The sequence below is a fragment of the Ciona intestinalis genome, chromosome 11, assembly GCF_000224145.3.
Source record: "Ciona intestinalis chromosome 11, KH, whole genome shotgun sequence".
Lineage (NCBI taxonomy): Eukaryota > Metazoa > Chordata > Ascidiacea > Phlebobranchia > Cionidae > Ciona > Ciona intestinalis.
In genome coordinates this window covers 4519119-4532798 of record NC_020176.2, presented here as the reverse complement: position 1 = coordinate 4532798, position 13680 = coordinate 4519119, and the positions used below count along the sequence as shown (strand labels likewise).

Sequence of the window (13680 nt, the reverse complement as noted above, 5' to 3'; positions counted from 1 at the left end):
AGTTAAGAGAAATTAACATTCAAAACTTAGGAGATTTGTAAAGTTAAACTGCATTAAATACCCAATGCTAACCTGTGTATTATTTTATATAATTTAAACATTTTACTTGGTATTTTATACACACTACTCTATTGTGACTTAAATGGTAAACCCCCAATAACTTTTATCAATCTAGAGGTCTTGTCAGACTGTTTTTAAAAGTTTTTTACCATACTTAAAAATTACTCAATGAGCATGTAAATTAAAATAAAAAGCCCGTAAATATATAAACTATTATGGTCACTTATTTACATTGTAAAATAAAACAACAAAGGATATTCAATCATGGCTTGCACTCCACGTTTCCTGAATATAACAATCCTTTGGACTTCTCCGCATGGTTCACATATCATGTGCAAAACATCCTGTGTAAAATATTACAAGTTAATATTAATCATCAAACATTTAATTTATATATTTATTATATTGATTTTCTAATATACTGACACTCATTAATTTTATATGCCAAACTACATACAATATTTTGCCTTTGCTATAGCTGGAACATAAGATGTAGCAAATAATATTAATCGTTGAACATTTAATTTATGTATGTATATATATAAATTCGTTTTCTAATATACTGACATTCATGAATTTTATATGCCTAACTGCTTATACCATTTTCCGCTAAAGCTAGAACTTACTTTGCTATAGCTGAAACACAGAAAGTTTTTATGTGACGGGTGAAAATGCATATTGATTAATCGGTTATTAAAATACTTACCGTGGTGATTGGGTAAACTGCATTGACCACAGTGAACAGGAGAACTTTATTTGGTTGGTCCGCCATTTCGCGCTCTCTGTAATTATTTAATTATTAGGAACTACAGACAGTAGCGTAGAGTAAAAATTAGTTGAAGTACAAGGTCATGATACAGTGACAAAACAAACAAAATATACAATTACGATTGAAAATATTTAAATTTAGCTGATAGAATGAATCGTTGTTGCTACAGTTAGTATAACTTATGGACTTAATTGCAGAATTTTAAATTTATAAAAAAGAAACAAAGAATTACCGTGAAAATTTATTCTCCCTATCTGGCCTTTCATGGGGTGGCTCATGAGAGCTGAAGTCTTCTTGCTGCTGGAAACAGAATGCATAAGTTTTACATTTTATAAACTGACTTAACATTACATAAAAACAAATCCAAGATTGTAAAAATAAAATCTTACTTTAAGTTCTGAACCATTTTCACTCAGCCTTCTACGCTTTACTTGGTGTTCTTCAAACGACATTTTGCAGTTTCTGTTTTATGTAGCAAATAGAACAATTACAATAACATACAGTATTTCTAGTTAAATCTGCAAATTTGCAAATATCAGTTTAGAAATTTGCGTGGCTGTGGCGTCATTATCGCATCCGTTCTTTTCGTCCAGCCATCCAGTTTTGTTTTTTCGCATTTAAAAAAAAATTATTTGATCGTGTTTAAACGGTCTATTCGTCATCTCCAGTATCTATACTTAGTGTCTTCTTTTTAACAATACAACATAAAAAGATAAAGGCAGTCATAAACCGTAACGTTTTTAATCGAGAGTTTGTTTTTTAAATGTCTTTGGATTAGAAAAAAGTGACGTGGAAGGTGAGACGAAACGTGCTAACATTTGACATCCCGCATCATTTGCTTGTAAACGAACTTTCATGCCATGACTCAATATAAACGTTGCTGATTTGACAGTTTGCACATAAAAAAACTTATGCGAAGTGAATATGAAAATCTTTAAAGTATGAGTACAAACAACAGTAATGCCTCTGTCCGTTTTTGTAGCTTCCAAACAAGCACACACATATATATATGTATATATAGACTCTGGAATCTTGAAAACAAACTATTTGAAATAACAACACATTGGAAACAAGGCAGTGTGATCTTTTATTTCTTAATATTCACGATTTAAATCAACTGTTAGTTTTAACCTCTTGTCTTGATTGAACATTTTAACATCGAATGTTGAGAAACAAAGTCGTCAGTAAATTCAGGTTTCAATGTTTTAAGCGCTCTCCAATAAACATGGCCGCATTTTTTCATATTTTCCTTTTGTGTCAAAAACTTCATGTAGTCCAACCAAAGACCTGGATCTGTTTCACCATGATCATGCAGTGCATGCTCATAACATTCTTGTAAAGTTGATTGCGCAACAGATGGACTCAAATTTAGCAGCTCCAAAACATCCTTATATTGCTCTGGTGTTGGAGTCCTCGTGTTCTTAATTTTTGTCATAAACATCTGTTAAAAATTTATGGTAAATTAAATCTACAGAAATTTTATTTATAAGTAAACATGAAAGGAAAATAGTCCTGTGAACTGAAGTTCAATTTGGTTATAGTTAATTTACTATCTGGCCAAATAAAAAAGTCAAAATTACCTGATAAGCGTGGTTTACATTATATTTTACAGCCATCCACTTTAAGTAAACATGTTGCAATGCCAATGCAGCTTCACAACAACAACCTACAGCCTTGTTTGTTAAAACACTTTCTGCTGTTTCCTCTGCATCAGAAACAACACAGTTTTGCATCCACATCGACCAAAATATCTCCTGCTGTTTCTTTGTCATTTCGTTTGAAAACTTGCAGGTTAATTGAAATAACTCATTCAAGTCTATATTTTCCCCATTGCCTAAATGAGCAACTTTGAGTCGTTTGAGCCACAATTCCACTTCATCACGCCTTCCACAAACTTCACACAGAACGTCATAAGCGGAAGACAACTGGCCAGTCTTAAGCAAAAAATCGACCCATGCGATATACTGCTGGCAAGTTAGGATGTTGTTACCATGGCAATGATCCGCTACTTTCATCAACTGCTCGGAGGATAAAGAAAACAAAGAATCTGGTCCTGAAACTTGATTTGGTTGGGATTGCTGGCACATTGAAAGCGCAAAGTTGAAATATTTCGACCACATCTCGGGTGTGTCAATTTCTTTCACAGCTTTATCAAAATCTTGGTAGCAATTCATGGCTCGACTGTGTTTCTCTATTTCTTTGTGTTTTCCGCTGAAAGATATTCCTGATGGGATAAAACACATATTTAGTTTTGGTTAATTTTGCTTGAGACAGCCCATACCCACAGCTAAGTAATCAGGACTTGAATAGAAAATGTAATAACACCCAGAAAACTTTAAAAAATTAGATAATACATTTGGGTCCATTAAGCTGGTGTTAGGGATAGAATTACAAGAAAGATTAAAAATAAGATAAAATCATGTGTAGACAGATATTTTTAAGCATTTGTATGTTGCATTGATATACCTTGGTTTCGGCTATAGACAGGTTAACAGAACAGCAACTACATAATTACATTCTTATGAGTGAGGTCCCACAGCGTGGCACTCCGGGTTCTAAGATTGGCCCATTACATACATACATACCAAGTGTTTCTTTTAGATGAAGTTTAGCAAGACAAGCTCTCATCTTTGGGCTGTTGTTGTAAATCTCACTTAAGTCATCTTTGATTTCATTAAACAATGAAACAGCGAATGTATTCGTTGCAAGAAATGCAGAAAGAATGTCAAGAAACTTTAAATGCATTTCAACATTATCCGGGAATGCCTGCAGAGCGTTTTTGTAAATGATCAAAGCAGCTTTGCCTTTCATTAAAGCACTGTCACTGTAACATAAAAGAGAAAATATTTTTTAGATCTGCAGACAGCCATCTTTAAACATAAAACCTTCAAAAACAGCAGCTTTGTTAGCTTACACAACACAAACTGATTACGCCTACCAAAACTTTTTCTTAGTTGTTTTGGTGTATAAATAAGTATACAACTTTCACACAATAGATAAACTATATGACTCATTGTTTGATAGTTAGGTACAAATATCTTTCTTCAAGTTTAATGTAAATGTGTTTTGACTGTTAAACATGTTTTGCTGATGTCGCTTTGCTGCTATATTCTTTCTATTTGTTTTATCTATTTTTTAACTTCCGTCACCACAACTTAAGAGATAAATAAACGTTATCATCAATATAACATAAATATTAAATTCAATTCCCACCTTCCTTCATCATTTAGATTCACATCTTGTTTAGTAATCATTTTGAATCTCCTGTGTCGCTTCTCGGTAAACAAAAGCTCTGCACGAAAATACTCCAACCACATTTTCTCCGACTTTGGATGAAATTTAATCCCTCGAAGAAACAAAGATCTCACCTTCTCCATGCTGTCACCGCATTCCAACTCCCATTTTGCAGCAAGTAACCAAACTTTTGGGTTGCTTGCATGGACCTTATGAATACAATAGGAAAAGGTTAGCATGTATATGTGCTACAATTGAGATTGTAGCTTACCTAATATTATTGAAACAGCTAAACTCAACATTTTATTATATACGGTTGTCTTTGTCTGTTCTATGGGAGTCAATAGGAACTTGTCAACAACATGTAATTTTAGCCAGACTTTGCTCATTACCCTAACATTGTAGTATCTGTACATTCTATTCTATACGGGTGAGGTGCTACAGTGAGATATGCAATGAGATATGTGATTTAGGCTATTTAGGCTATTACCACAATAGTCAATATTGTATATGTATATTTTATTCCATATGAGTGTAGACCTTGTCAAGGATCTGGGATTTAAACCAAATAAGAATCCACTACTCTAACACCTTATACACGATGTTTACGCAAAACAGTGGAACCAGTGAGAGTCCAGATATAACCAAGGACCATTCATTTTTTTTTATGCTCTTCACCTGCACCATCCTCGTACACAGCTTGCTTAATTGAACCTTCTTATTCCACTTTAAACAAAACGCAGCGTGTGACGTCCAAACCTTTAAATCGTCGGCCCATCGAACCATCATTTGTTTGAACCACCTTCAACCAACCAACAAAAGCAAAAGTCACAAATGGTATACAGATAAGTTATACTGATACAGAAAAATATTATATATATAGATAAATACTATACAGATAAAACAAAAGCAAGGTCACAAACATTATAGACATATTCTTACTTTTGCTACCAGGCATAATGTAAATAATCCATTAGCTAGCAAAAGTCACAAATATTTTACACATGCTCTGTTATTTCTGCTACTAGGCATAATGTAAATAATCTATTAGTGGCTCATCTGGTATAAAAATTAAACAAAGGTTTTGCTAATGATAATTAAGACTACAAAAGAAATCCAGCAATACCTGTGTATTCTGGACACAATAACATATTCTATCTCATCTTGTTTAAAGAAATAGTGTTCCCTTTTCCTTCTCTTATGAATTAAAGCGAGCAGATTGATCTCATATTGAATGTAATCCAAGAAATCCTTCTTCACTTTAGTTTTTCGCACAAGTTTGTATTCGTGGGCGTTTCGTTTCCTAATGATGGCTTTTATCTGTAATGGGAATTTTTTTAACAAAAAGAAATATATATATTTGTAATTATTCTCGAATAAATAATGACTGCCAGTTTGAACAACCGATTATTTATCACATTGGCTCCAACAACCATTTAAATAGTACACAAAGTCACAAACCAATCTACTATGCTAAAATATTGGTGTACAGCGTTAATAGAGATTGAACATTACAAAATCCTTAACACCAAAAACTCGCTTGTCTCTGACCTGGAAGTTATGGGTTTAGTCGCTGCTGTCACAAATAAAGTTACATGCAAGCAGTGGCACGGCCAGAAAAAAAATAAGGGGAGGGGGGGTTTTAATCAAAACATTTTTACAAATATTTTTTTCTAATTTCTTTTTTAATTAATTTTTTTTGGGGGGGGGTTAAAAGGGGGGGTCCCGACACCCTAAACCCCCCTGGCTGCGCCACTGCATGTAAGCATGGGCCAGGTGTATAAAACAGAACACCAATGATATAATGACTGTCATTGCCTAACATGCAAAGAATAAATAAGTTACAACCATCCATACCTCAGCCGATGTAAACAGCCCAACGTTTTGCATTTGTTCCAACTCTTGCAACATTTCCTCTTCATTTTGATGGACAAGTTCCGCCATTTTGTTTTTAAATTTGTTCAACTTTTAAACTACAACGAATACTAGAATACAAACAATATTTTGATTAAAATATTTTAATAAGTCAAGAACATGAATTTTTTAGAAAACTTGCTTTGCTATTGGCAGTTTAATAAACATAGCATTTATAGATAAATATGTTTGTTACATTTTAACATCAAAGAACCAATATTAGCAGGCAGTGAAACCTAAAAACGAGCACATAGTTTTAAAGAATCCATTTCACCATGTTATTGTAATGACACAAACTTTTCTGATAGAAAAAATTTTAAACAGTGAAAAAATATATATATAAAGCGAAAAGTTTAAACAACAAAAAAGAAAACATTAATCGACTGCTTCTCGTTTTCGCTTTCTGTGTCGAGACACAAGTTCGGAAGTGCGGAGCGTCCTGCTTTCCCCCACCTCCCAACGCTGGAAACTTTGTAAAGATTTCTGTCCAAGAGCGAACAGTCTTCGCTCTACTTCATCAAACTGTTGAATCAGGGAAGAATTATCTCCTCCAATTGCGTTTCCGGATAAATCCATAATCCGCCGAAACCGATCACTGAAAGCTAAAATTAAACTTCGTGCGACTAGAATTCCTTCAGCATGGTTTAGAGACAGTTGTTGTTGTCCGAGAGCGTAATAATATGGACACAACTTGTATAAATTCACAACGCCAGCGTCTGCTTTCAGGATTTCTCGATAAGTTGCTTTATACGGCTTCGTAAGCTCAACAGTAACAAACTTTTTCCGAGGGTGCGCAAGACTTAGTGCAAGCCATAAAGGTAAGTCAAGCTTGGAGCCTACTTCGATGTCTTTCTTATTTGTGCTTGGATCAAGATATCCAAGTGTTTTCACCGACACAAGGAACGTACTCGGTATTTTTTCGCTTGACATCATTATGTCGTCTATACTCAAATAATTCTGCTTCATACCTCCACCCGGTGGACACAACAAATCCATCCCAACACTCTGCTTACTCCTATAAATAAAAGAATGTAACTTTTTTAAGACACAAGTATATATAAGAAATAATAACAATGTATGAAGAAAATTGATGGATTATATACCGGTAGAAATAATAATATATTCCTATACACAGTAAAACGAGTTAGTAATGAAGTTAAGCTCTTACACTACACATAGCAATGTTTTTTACTTCGATGGAAATTTTATATGGTTGACCAGCTAAACTTTTAAATTGTATTACTGTATAAGGTTCACACTGTCGCACAAAACCAACAATTTTTTGGAGAAACAGTTAAATAAAAGTAAATAAAATGGATTAGAGAAACAGTATTTATCAATGTTTTATTTAGATATTTATGCAATCACCACCAAACAGTCTCCATTATTATGAGCCTGTAAACTCTTCTTTGATGAACCTTGGTCAGTTGAAGGTTTTGTGGAAAGTTTAGAAGCAAAATCATTTATTCTCTTTTTGCTAACTTTCACCTGCATTGAAAGAAATGGTTTTTGAATTGCACCTTGTTTTTCAGCAGACGGAATCTTTTGCGAAGGTAATTGAGGTAATGTTTGTGTTTGGTTCGTTCCTTTTATACAATCTGCATTACTTTGTTCCAAACCCTTATCTGGGGAAACCTGTTCAGTTGCAAGTTTGGGGACTGGTGTGGGTGTTATCGAAAAATCATTTATTTCGTTTCTGCAAACTACGTCCTGCATTGGAAGTGATGGTTTCTTAATTGTACATTGTTTCTTAGCAGAAAGAATATGTATTGGTTGTACTGGTGTTGATGGCTGAATGCGTTTCAGTCCTTTAATAGAATTTGCAATATTATGAGACTGTAAATATTCCTCTAGTGGAATCTGTTTATCTGCAAGCATTTGTGTTGATTTAAATGCAACTTTATTTATTCTAGTAACTTTAACTGGCATTGGGAGATTTGGTTTTGTACAATGTTTCTTAGCAGAGAGGATACGCACTGGTGTTGACGTGTGTGTGCGTTTCAATACTTTACTACATTCTGCATTATTATGAGCCTGTAAACGATTCTCCGGTAGAATTGTAGGCTTTGGGGTTGGATTAGATGCAATTGCAAGATTGTTTATCCTCTTTTTGGTTACATTGAGTTGAACTGAAAGAAATGGACTATGATCTTTACTTTGTTTCGTCGCAGGTGTGATATTTACTGGTGGTAATGTTGGGAATATTGGTAACGGTTGTGTTCGACGTTTACCAATGGATAACATTGCTGTGGTGTGGTGCATCATCTTGTTCAAGCATCCTTCATCATCTACTGTCCTAACTAACTCAATTACTGATTCAAGGTCTTTGATCAACTTTGACTTGATGGATTGCGTTTTCTTTGATGTCCCAACAATAGTACTTTCTACAATGCCTTGAAATTCTTTTTTGCAATTTTGCTGAACAGAAGTTTGCCCTCTTAATGGTTCACTTTCTGCACCTGACATTTTCACAGCATGAATATGCTTGCATGCAACTGTATGTACCAAAAAGTCACTACACGTACATGTGTACATATGCACACATATATTGCATATAGAACACTTGATTTGGCAATTATCCATACATTGTGGCTGAATCCTCTTTACAGTGCATTCTTGGTCATCAAGATCATCAACCTTCCATTGATCACATGCTAAACAGGTCACCTCCCTTACTGTACTGGCAAGCCTGTGCCGCTTGTTTATTGCAGCAAGAAGACGGGTAGATTTTCCCTTCTCAGTTTTAATGAATTGCTCCAAACATTTGTCCCTTGACATTTTAATAAGTGTCACTAAAAGTTTGCCTGTACTTCTGTTTCCCTTCTTGCCAAAATAAGCTTCATTTAAAACCCTGTAAAAAGCCTCCACATTTGTCTTGGCAACTGAACCAATCCTGAAACACGACGCCCACATCCGATATTTCTCTTCAAACACAAAATTCTTGAGAAAGTACTCGTGGAACTGTGGAGATGTTTTAACAAGATAACTTCGTGCTTCTCGCAACATTTTGTCAAACTTGTCCTCATTAGTTTCATAATGGAGCGTTTTAAGGTAAGCATATAATGTAACTTGCGTCTTTGTCTTAGGAACAAACTCCGAGATCTGTTTTCTCCAGCGTTTATTGACAAGCCAATTACAGTAGAGTCTTTGTATTGGTTGTTTGAACACGGATTGCCAAGCGTTATAATAGTTGTCGTCCAAATCACTCATAAACAGTTCTGCGGTAATATCACCACATTTTTCTTTTAGACCATTAAAAGCACAAGTAAGAACCTCAGTATCTTCCCTGTTACAAATGATCCAAGCTGTTGGAATAGTTTCTCCAAACTCATCAAACACCAACAAAGTTAACAAACTCAATTCACACTCGGTAGTAAACTTAGTTGAGATAATGCAAATCATTTTTTGGCCAAACTTTTTCCACATGTGCTTTTGAAACTCCGTCTGTATACATAAAACAAAATCATCTTCTTGTAAACTATAATCACTAACCTCTTGTGCCTTGTACATTACTACATCGTTAGCATCAATCTCATCAGATAATTCTGTCACCCAAATTTTCTCACTTTTCACTTCTTCTGTTTGTTTTTCTATTTTTGTGACATCGCACTGGTTACGAATGTTAATAATATCCTTTCTAGTAACCATAGCATCCCTATCAATATTCCCAATTCTATCACGAATGCTGTCCAAGATTTGTTTCGATTCCATCCCATTTTCTATTTTGCTTCGAATCATGTTTCGGATTTCCGATGATAATTTTAAATGACAAAGTTCAACGCTGTGCCCGACATGATCTGAACAATATTCAACAGAAATTCGACCGGACGACAATCGTTTCCGCTTTACCATATAAGCAGGGCATTTGCCGTTCATTTTCAAACTTCCTTGCGCCTTCAGAGATCGAGCACCGGTACCACTAGGAACGTAATTGCCCGACCTGTGGCAATAGTAACGTGTCACTTCATAATCTTGACTTCTTTCTTTCCCGCACGTCTGACCGAACAAAGTGTTTGTTTTTCTCTCCAAATCTTTTTTCCATTCATTAAAATCACTTTCCGAAACAAAATTCTGTTGCATCAGCTTCAAGTTTTTATCATGGTTATTGTTGTAATGCCACAGTAAGTCTTTACTCTTTAGTGCGCTAAACTCACAGAGGATACAGTTAGCCTTTTTTGTCTTTGATAGCTCCCATTGTTTTCTGTGATATAGTTTTCGATGCGCCCATAAAGAATTTTTACTCGAATATACTTTGGAACAAAATTGGCACGAAAATTTTGACATTGTGCGAACATAAACTTTTCCACATAAAGATTTCTATGATATTGATATCACAATGTTGCACAAACAGTATTAATTCTTAAATTCCTGTATCACGAAAAATGATTTTAATTTTTAAACTAAAACGTATCAATTACGTAATTTAGATATGTTGTGTTATCATGTTTAAATAGACTGACCAGAAATCTATGTCTTTTGAAACAAACAGTGTTACTTATAATATTTTACATCCAGATCGAGTAATAAAAAATAAACTCAACTGAAACGCTTAATATTTAAATGTTTACTTTAAACTGTGGCTCCTCAAACAGCTAAAACATGTTACTTCTCTAAATCTAGCATAAAACTTCAATTCGCGTGCAAGTGTAGCTGCTAAACTACTACAAATAATATTCAAACGTGGGCAAAAAAGTTTCTTAAAAATTGGGGGAATGACCGCTTACATAGACATCCGATAAAACAAGGTTTTTGAATTGTTTGGAATTTATTGGGGACCGCCTATTCTCGAGTATGTTTTATTGTCTACAACACAATGAGGTGCATGCATGCAAGAAAAAACATAAATTTGTAAACAACGCTTTTTTTAAACGAGAGACAAGTTATTTGCGAGACAATTTAACCCAAATTACAACAAATTAAATTATTTTATTTTCTAAACCAAATCACGAATCCGGAAGTTTTTATCTTAAGAATCTTGCCGTGATCAAGTGCCTATTTATTTACGTTGCAACGCAGAATCCTGGGTTCCAGGAGCCGCCGTTTAAGCTTGGAATTGCGGTTACATCTTTGGTGTTGTCGATTGCATGCCGACGACGACTTGATCGTTTCTCTGCGGTAAGCCACGTAATCATTTCGTTTAATAATGTGGGTTCGGAGGCTGCAATGTTGTTGGTTTCGTAAGGATCAGCTAAAATGAGAAATTTGTCCTTTAAAAAACAGTTGTTTACAATATGCTCTATTAATCTCATAAACTTAACGTATAGGTGGGGAAGATGGGTCACCTTTCATTCTATTTGTTCATCCCATTTGGCAAAAAAAAGTAAAATATAAAACCGTATCCTCACATAGATCGTTGCTAATTGTTTAAAACACGATCAGAATATCTGGATTTTATGTGCTATAGGTGTCCCATCTTTCCCGCCCACTATAATATGATATTCGTTAGTTTTTACAAAGAAAAAAAAATACAATAAATTACTTACCGATCAAATCGAAGAGATAATACCATGTACCAGTCACTGGGTCAGCGTAATAATTGACGTTCGGTTTCAGCAAATTATCGACGCGATTTTCAGGTGGTGGTATCCATCCTCCGACTGCAAAACAACTTCCCAGTAAAATCGATATAATGCTTACAACATTAAAAACAACAAAAAAACAGGAAAATTGTGAGGGCACGGTTTTATAATTTCCTAAACGTACTTTGCTTGTTTACTACCCAATGGAACGAGAAAATAAAATAAAAAGTTTTTTTTTCTATCTTCCCCATCCTTCTATATACAAACAAAAGGTTAAATGGCGATTTTTCCTGTAAGAGAACACAAAATTGCCAAATTACAAAATTGCCAAAGGTTTTTGGGTTCAAATCCAACCCAGGGTAGTAAACTTACGTTCCAATTCGCCTCCTCCAGGGTTTCCTTCGATAAGTTTGTATTGTAGATCCCGTATTGCTGCCTTCGGTTCCGTATTCCTCGCATTATTCGCAAAGTTTTTCGTGATTATGTTGTACACCAATGTTGTTCTGTAAAATTTGATTTTTATTTCAGGAACTATGTCATTATATTAAAAAGGTGCACGTTAGAACGATCATTCGGTGTATACTAAAATACCTATCTATACGGGCTTGGTTTATTGTAAATGGGCACGAGGTATATGTATAGTAAAACACTCATGTTCTAACGCCAGTCGTTGTCCCGCCACGAAAGGTAAATAAGTTGCATTTACTTTACCCATTCATCTAAGCATACGTTTTCACACATTACCTGGGAGAAGGCGTGTTGCCAGATATAGCCGGCCAAGCATTGATCCCATCAATGTCGGCGGGAACAGCAGCGTCACCCCCGGCAAGAGCGATGAAGGTGGCGAACATGTCACTGATGTGGAAAAGTCTGTATTGGTATAAATAAATTTGATAAGGTAAATGTTTGGGAGTTAACCTTTATGATATAGCTGGTATATTAGTTTGTGTTTTACCAAATTATAGCATTAATTACTTTTATATGCTCGTACAAAGGACTGTTAAAGTATGAAATCATTTATTAACATCTTTAATTCCAGCAAAACATGCATGGTGGTGCTTCATATGATGGACCATAAATACGTACTACTGGTTGAAGCAATTAGTTCTAAGTTTCCAGCACGAGTACGCGCTATTAGCTATTCAAGAATATATGAATTAAAAACACCACATAAAAGATAATTAAAGACATCAAATACACAACCCACCCGTCATGGGTGTATGGAGTTGTTGATTAGTTCACTGTGTACGAAAGCCGGCACTCTGTAACCTCCTTCGAATAAAGAACCTTTCTTTCCACGAAGAGGAAAATTGTTTCCACTTTGTCCCGATTGTGGTTGTGTGCCTCCGTTCTTAAGAAATAAATCAACGTAGCTTGTTTATTCTAGCGTGGTTGGGCAGCGACAGTTGTCATAACATGATGATTCGTTTCATAAACCTATGATGCCCGCTTACGAATAACCACGTATGCAGTTTTGTGAATAGTTGTTTTTTTCGGTAAGGCTGACAGCACATTAGCGACTATACCAGGTTAAAACAATTCTGGTCGTTAGGCCATGGTTACAATAGAATATATTTTAACGTATACTTCTCTACTACATACATCGGACTAAATCTGGCCTATAAGTTTATAAACCCCAGCAGATCGCATGGCGTATACCCCCCCGTTAGGCCCCTTTATAAATAATATACATACGTCGGAGTAGAAGACAAACACAGTATTTGACCACATTCCGACTTCTTTCAATTTATCCACAAGTTGCCCAACTTGTTCATCGAGTGCGGAAATCATACCAAGATAAGTTTTGCGGTTTCCGTCTCTAAGATTTCCGTCGTAAATATCCCTGTAAGACTCTTCCACCTAGAACATACGAAAAAGATTGTTTTATGTTTTGAAGGTTTGAAAAGGTCGAATATGTATAAACTTTACACTGATACAAAAGTCGGGAAAAAGTCTAAAAAAGGTATGAAAGGGTCGCGAAAGTGAAGAAAAACACCCGTGGCCTATCATTACAGCTAAGCTCTCTTGTTCATCTGTTTTATCTTTGCGATCAATAAAATCATCTCAATTACCTCAAATGGGGTATGAGGGGCATTGTAAGCCATGTAAAGAAACATTGGGTTCGTCTGATCATGATTGTCAATCAATGTCTTCGCTTGGTCGGTGAAATCGGTCGTTGTGTAT

General features: G+C 35.1%; 4 protein-coding genes across 10 annotated transcripts in view; all 4 read right to left on the bottom strand.

Annotated features, from left to right (window-relative positions):
- The window catches only part of LOC100180136 (heterogeneous nuclear ribonucleoprotein L-like), an 11059-nt gene extending 9665 nt beyond the window's left edge, over positions 1-1394 (bottom strand). The window contains exons 1-4 of one of the 3 annotated variants that reach the window (XR_003396374.1): positions 1219-1394; positions 1062-1129; positions 767-842; positions 319-404 (exon numbers count right to left, since the gene is read on the bottom strand). Coding sequence is in view for 2 of the 3 variants with exons in the window: in XM_026836727.1 (XP_026692528.1) it covers positions 319-404; positions 767-842; positions 1062-1129; positions 1219-1281 (293 nt within the window). In the remaining variant the exon portion in view is untranslated. The remainder of the gene's footprint in view (positions 1-318; positions 405-766; positions 843-1061; positions 1130-1218) is intronic. The other 2 variants (XM_026836727.1, XM_026836728.1) reach the window with 2 other exon arrangements.
- A 501-nt stretch (positions 1395-1895) lies between these two features.
- On the bottom strand, positions 1896-6074 carry LOC100184042 (U3 small nucleolar RNA-associated protein 6 homolog). Its single transcript, XM_002125446.4, has 7 exons — positions 5921-6074; positions 5190-5383; positions 4742-4865; positions 4043-4272; positions 3415-3653; positions 2410-3053; positions 1896-2270 (listed from the first exon to the last, which is right to left on the bottom strand). Exons 1-7 carry the CDS (start codon positions 6005-6007, stop codon positions 1956-1958), a joined length of 1833 nt encoding a protein of 610 aa, XP_002125482.1. The 5' UTR covers positions 6008-6074; the 3' UTR covers positions 1896-1955.
- Positions 6075-6992: 918 nt separating this feature from the next.
- The window catches only part of ci-zf(c2h2)-148 (sinc finger protein Ci-ZF(C2H2)-148), a 25532-nt gene continuing 18844 nt past the window's right edge, over positions 6993-13680 (bottom strand). Inside the window, exons 1-4 of one of the 2 annotated variants that reach the window (NM_001128121.1) lie at positions 9545-10342; positions 8866-9265; positions 8742-8814; positions 6993-8708 (exon numbers count right to left, since the gene is read on the bottom strand). In NM_001128121.1, coding sequence (NP_001121593.1) covers positions 7334-8708; positions 8742-8814; positions 8866-9265; positions 9545-10261 — 2565 coding nt within the window. In that variant the 5' untranslated portion in view covers positions 10262-10342 and the 3' untranslated portion in view covers positions 6993-7333. Of the gene's footprint in view, positions 10346-13680 lie in introns of those variants that run through there. The other variant, XM_026836506.1, reaches the window with a different exon arrangement.
- Positions 10755-13680, bottom strand: part of LOC100187242 (arylsulfatase B-like) — a 7498-nt gene continuing 4572 nt past the window's right edge. For 2 of the 4 annotated variants that reach the window (XM_026836735.1, XM_026836736.1), the window contains exons 9-15: positions 13569-13678; positions 13192-13356; positions 12704-12847; positions 12241-12366; positions 11869-11999; positions 11461-11574; positions 10755-11165 (exon numbers count right to left, since the gene is read on the bottom strand). In XM_026836735.1, coding sequence (XP_026692536.1) covers positions 12707-12847; positions 13192-13356; positions 13569-13678 — 416 coding nt within the window. In that variant the 3' untranslated portion in view covers positions 10755-11165; positions 11461-11574; positions 11869-11999; positions 12241-12366; positions 12704-12706. The remainder of the gene's footprint in view (positions 11166-11460; positions 11575-11868; positions 12000-12240; positions 12367-12703; positions 12848-13191; positions 13357-13568; positions 13679-13680) is intronic. The other 2 variants (XM_018813964.2, XM_026836737.1) reach the window with 1 other exon arrangement.

Coding starts and splice junctions, on each gene's coding strand:
- LOC100184042 (XM_002125446.4), bottom strand. CDS start 6,007: ATGGCGGAACTTGTCCATCAAAATGAAGAGGAAATGTTGCAAGAGTTG. Junction 4,273..4,741: donor TGTGTACGAGGATGGTGCAG/GTGAAGAGCATA, acceptor TGTATTCATAAG/GTCCATGCAAGCAACCCAAA. Junction 2,271..2,409: donor ATGTAAACCACGCTTATCAG/GTAATTTTGACT, acceptor AATTTTTAACAG/ATGTTTATGACAAAAATTAA.